The 4,543-nt window shown below is 50.8% G+C and overlaps 1 protein-coding gene across 1 annotated transcript in view; it reads right to left on the bottom strand.

The window, feature by feature from the left end:
* LOC108803120 (remodeling and spacing factor 1-like) overlaps nt 1–3,490 on the bottom strand; it is a 16,648-nt gene extending 13,158 nt beyond the window's left edge. The window contains exons 1-4 of the mRNA XM_018574960.1: nt 3,419–3,490; nt 2,968–3,074; nt 1,010–1,077; nt 635–839 (exon numbers count right to left, since the gene is read on the bottom strand). Of these exons, the coding sequence (XP_018430462.1) occupies nt 635–839; nt 1,010–1,077; nt 2,968–3,074; nt 3,419–3,490 (452 nt within the window). The remainder of the gene's footprint in view (nt 1–634; nt 840–1,009; nt 1,078–2,967; nt 3,075–3,418) is intronic.
* Nucleotides 3,491–4,543: the final 1,053 nt, after the last annotated feature.

The raw sequence follows: 4,543 nt of genomic DNA, 5'->3' as shown, positions 1-4,543 counted from the left end.
GCGCCGGGGTTAATTTTAAATCCCAGAAGCCGTACCCCCGAGCCACACTCGGGATTACAGCCTCTTACCTTGTCCACGATCCCCGCTGTGTCCTCCGTCCCTTGCGAGCGCCCGCGTCTCAGGGAGGTGGAACTGGCGGGAATTTTAAAAGTTAAAACAAAAACAAAAAATAGAATGAAAAAGGAAAAAATAAAATAAAATCAGACCGCCAGGGAGGCTAATCTGTCAGCCCGCTGGATGTGCGGTAATACTGTATGTACGGTAGCTTCGGCTACATACAGTATACCGCGCTGAGCCAATCACGACGAGCGATGTAAACAACCTCTGCCAATCCCAGCAAGCTTTGTATTCATTAATAGAATACATCGCTCGCCATGATTGGCTCAGCGCGGTATACTGTATGTAGCCGAAGCTGCCGTACATACAGTATGACCGCACATCCAGCGGGCTGACAGGACCCCATCCGAAGATTAGGCCCATATACTCCAAGCAAGTCAAATTCAGTGCCGATTTTTCTGGAGATTTCGGATCCCTACCCGGCGTATAAGACGACAGAAGCCTAAAAACTCGTCTTACAGACCGACAAATACGGTATATATGAAGGGCAAGGGGCATGTAACATTCATTCACTGACCCTTCACTGATCCGGAACTCGTCCTCGCTCTCATCTTCATCTAGGTTGCTGTCGCTGTCCAGGTCGTTCAGTCGCCGGCGCTTCTTGCGACGCGCGGCAACTCTTGGCGGCCGTTTTACTTCTGTCCTTTCGCTTTCCAAAATGGTGGCTATGTCTTTGCCATGATGACCGGTGATATTGGACATATCCTTTCCTCGGCCCACACCTTTAAAACGCAATAATAGTAAATATTCAGAATCATCAGCCGATCAGCGCGGTTCCCAAAACATGTGATTACCATGACGGCCAATGATGGTTTCATGGGGTTTATTACAATTTTTAAAAAAGAAAATTGATGAAACAGCACTTAATGAACAGTGGACGTTCCTTCACTACCTCCTCCATCAGCATCCCTGACATCATCCTCTATTGCTTCATCGATCGCCTCATCAAATTCATCAAACCTGCAAAACACAGAAGTTGGCTTTATTTACAGCATAGTGAAAGCAGAACTCCGTGCAACTTTTTTTATTTTATTAACCCTTGCAGTAGGGTTACCCCTGCACTGCAAGGGTTAACAGATCATTTTGGGTATACTCACCCTATCTCCCTCCAGTTATGGTATGTCACTTGGCGTCCTCACGTCCTAGACACTGTGTATAGAACAGGGATGGCCAAACTCCGGCCCTCCAGCTGTGGTGAAACTACAAATCCCATGAAGCAATCCCGGGAGTCATGTCTGTGAGAATCTTGCAAAGCCTCATGGGATTCGTAGTTCCACCACAGCTTGGCCATCCCTGGTATAGAATGCGAGTACTCAGGGACCTTAGGTTGCTGCAGCGGAGGAGAAGCTCCAGGGACCGGTCTAAGAGCAAGCCGGCTCCGAGTATCAGGTGAGTCACGTGCATGTATCTTGGTGTGCTCCGTGTTTCCAGTGTGAAACTTTCCTCTGTGCAGGAGCTTCCTGTAATCAAGACCAGTCACTGCTGCTCTTTCTCCTTGTGTAGCATGAGTGATCTCGTCTCTGCCCTGCCTGTACTTGTCTGTAGTGCGTGGGGCCTGCTGAGCCCCTCCCACAGTTCTGCTCCCTGCACAGGCTATGTACAGCACAGTGATGATGTCACTGCTACTTTCGCAAGGCAATAACGGTTCGCGAAGGCATTTAGCACACGCGAAGTGGACTTAAAGCCTTTGTCCATACTAAGGAGTATAATCAGATTTTTTTTTTTTGTGCATGGAGTTCAGCTTTAAATTCTGGCTGCATGCAAACACCTTTGCTTATTATATTTAAAAAGTTAATGCTTTATTGCTTTGCACGAACATCGTTCTTGGCATAGATCCATGCTGTTCCTATAAAAGGAAATCTGTTATAACCTTCATACATGGGCTGCCATTTCTAACTGCCCACTCAGCTCTGTAGAGTTCAGTACCTTTCTGGTCATGTGACATCAGCAATATCCCTCCTTTAAACACTGCCTGCAAAGTCCTGTGGGTTCACCTGAAGTCTCGGTGAGAAGACACAGCTAAGGAATGATCTGCTTTTGGGATATGACGCTGTTTGAATCCAGCAACTTCCTTCCATGGAGAAAGCAGACCAAGTGTGGACTAGGCATTGGCGGCAGCACCTCTGGTATGTTAACGCCCAATTTAAATTTCAGTTTACACCCACTAAATACATTGCAGTTGTGTTACAAATTAAAGGTGTGTAGAGGCTTACATGTTTTCCAAGCAGCCACAGCCTAGATAGAAAAGTCTGCCCCCTGCCAGCATGCTGCAGAGGACTCTTGCTCTGTCTGGAAGCAGTGGCCTCTCTGTAGAGGTCTGACACGCCCCTCTGCTGAGTCAGAGCTCGCCAATCAGCAGGAAGCATGAGCTTTTCTGATTGCAGAGCTATAGGTCTGTGTCATCAGAGGGCGTTGGACCTCTGCAGTAGTATCACTGCTTCCACATGAGAGAAGAAGTCCTTCTCTGCAGCATGCTGGCAGGGGATAGGCTTCTCTACTTAAGACTGACCGTTCGGCAGTTGTCGAACAAGCAGGCCACTAACCCGCCGAGAATCGTACAATTCCTGGCGGGTTTTCCAGCCTGCTGGTTCGACGGAAGACGTGCGACTGTACAGTAGAAACGGTCGCACGCCTTCCATACACTTTGCGATTCTCGTACGATCGCGGGATTTCCCGCGATTCTCGTACGATAATCGTGCAGTGTATGGGCACCTTAAGACATTGCACACCTTTTGTTTTGGACTCACCTGTAATGTATTTCACTGATTTATACTGAGGGCTTCATTGGGCTTTCATTTCTATCAGCATGCTGAGTCTGCTTATACCTTCATAAAATGTTCCTCTGTGTACCTGTAACTGATGAATTTCCTGGTCCTTGTTGACCGCCTTTCCAATGGTTTGGACTTTTTCTTCTTTTTCTCCTCTTTTTCTTGAACCTCTGGCACCTCTTCCGTTTCCTACAACCATGAAAAGCAAGTCATTCTAACTGCTGGTATCACCAAGTCAAGCTTAAAGCCCAACTCCAGGCACACAAAAAACTTGCCAGGGTTAAAGCCGTTATACATTCCTTTGCCTCAAAAATAACAACTCCCCCCATTCCTATCATGCAGGTTTTCTTCTACATAGGCAAATCTGCTTGTTTACATGGTAGAATTGATATAGATTCAACTGGTGTCTCCGACTCTCTCTCATGGCCGTTCACAGAAAAAGCCAGGGGCTGTGTATTTTATGAATGCCTAGGAGGAGGAGGTGGCCATGACATGACCACAGCGCTGGTGTCTAGGAGGCATGCATCGCTTACATCCGAGCGGCCCCCCTCTATGAGGCATGCATCGTTTACATCCGAGCGGCCCCTCTCTATGGAGGCATGCATCGCTTAGATCCGAGCGGCCCCCCCTCTGAGGCATGCATCGTTTACATCCGAGCGGCCCCTCTCTATGGAGGCATGCATCGCTTAGATCCGAGCGGCCCCCCCTCTGAGGCATGCATCGTTTACATCCGAGCGGCCCCTCTCTATGGAGGCATGCATCGCTTAGATCCGAGCGGCCCCCCCTCTGAGGCATGCATCGTTTACATCCGAGCGGCCCCTCTCTATGGAGGCATGCATCGCTTAGATCCGAGCGGCCCCCCCTCTGAGGCATGCATCGTTTACATCCGAGCGGCCCCTCTCTATGGAGGCATGCATCGCTTAGATCCGAGCGGCCCCCCCTCTGAGGCATGCATCGTTTACATCCGAGCGGCCCCTCTCTATGGAGGCATGCATCGCTTAGATCCGAGCGGCCCCCCCTCTGAGGCATGCATCGTTTACATCCGAGCGGCCCCTCTCTATGGAGGCATGCATCGCTTAGATCCGAGCGGCCCCCCCTCTGAGGCATGCATCGTTTACATCCGAGCGGCCCCTCTCTATGGAGGCATGCATCGCTTAGATCCGAGCGGCCCCCCCTCTGAGGCATGCATCGTTTACATCCGAGCGGCCCCTCTCTATGGAGGCATGCATCGCTTAGATCCGAGCGGCCCCCCCTCTGAGGCATGCATCGTTTACATCCGAGCGGCCCCTCTCTATGGAGGCATGCATCGCTTAGATCCGAGCGGCCCCCCCTCTGAGGCATGCATCGTTTACATCCGAGCGGCCCCTCTCTATGGAGGCATGCATCGCTTAGATCCGAGCGGCCCCCCCTCTGAGGCATGCATCGTTTACATCCGAGCGGCCCCTCTCTATGGAGGCATGCATCGCTTAGATCCGAGCGGCCCCCCCTCTGAGGCATGCATCGTTTACATCCGAGCGGCCCCTCTCTATGGAGGCATGCATCGCTTACATCCGAGCGCCCCCCCCTCTATGAGGCATGCATCGCTTACATCCAAGCAGCCCCCTTCTATGAGGCATGCATCGCTTACATCCGAGCAGCCCACCTCTATGCTGCATGCC

The sequence above is a fragment of the Nanorana parkeri genome, unplaced genomic scaffold (genome assembly GCF_000935625.1).
Source record: "Nanorana parkeri isolate BGI_ZX_2015 unplaced genomic scaffold, ASM93562v1 scaffold3418, whole genome shotgun sequence".
Lineage (NCBI taxonomy): Eukaryota > Metazoa > Chordata > Amphibia > Anura > Dicroglossidae > Nanorana > Nanorana parkeri.
Note: the sequence above shows the minus strand (reverse complement) of the source record. Positions and strands in the feature narration are given on the sequence as shown.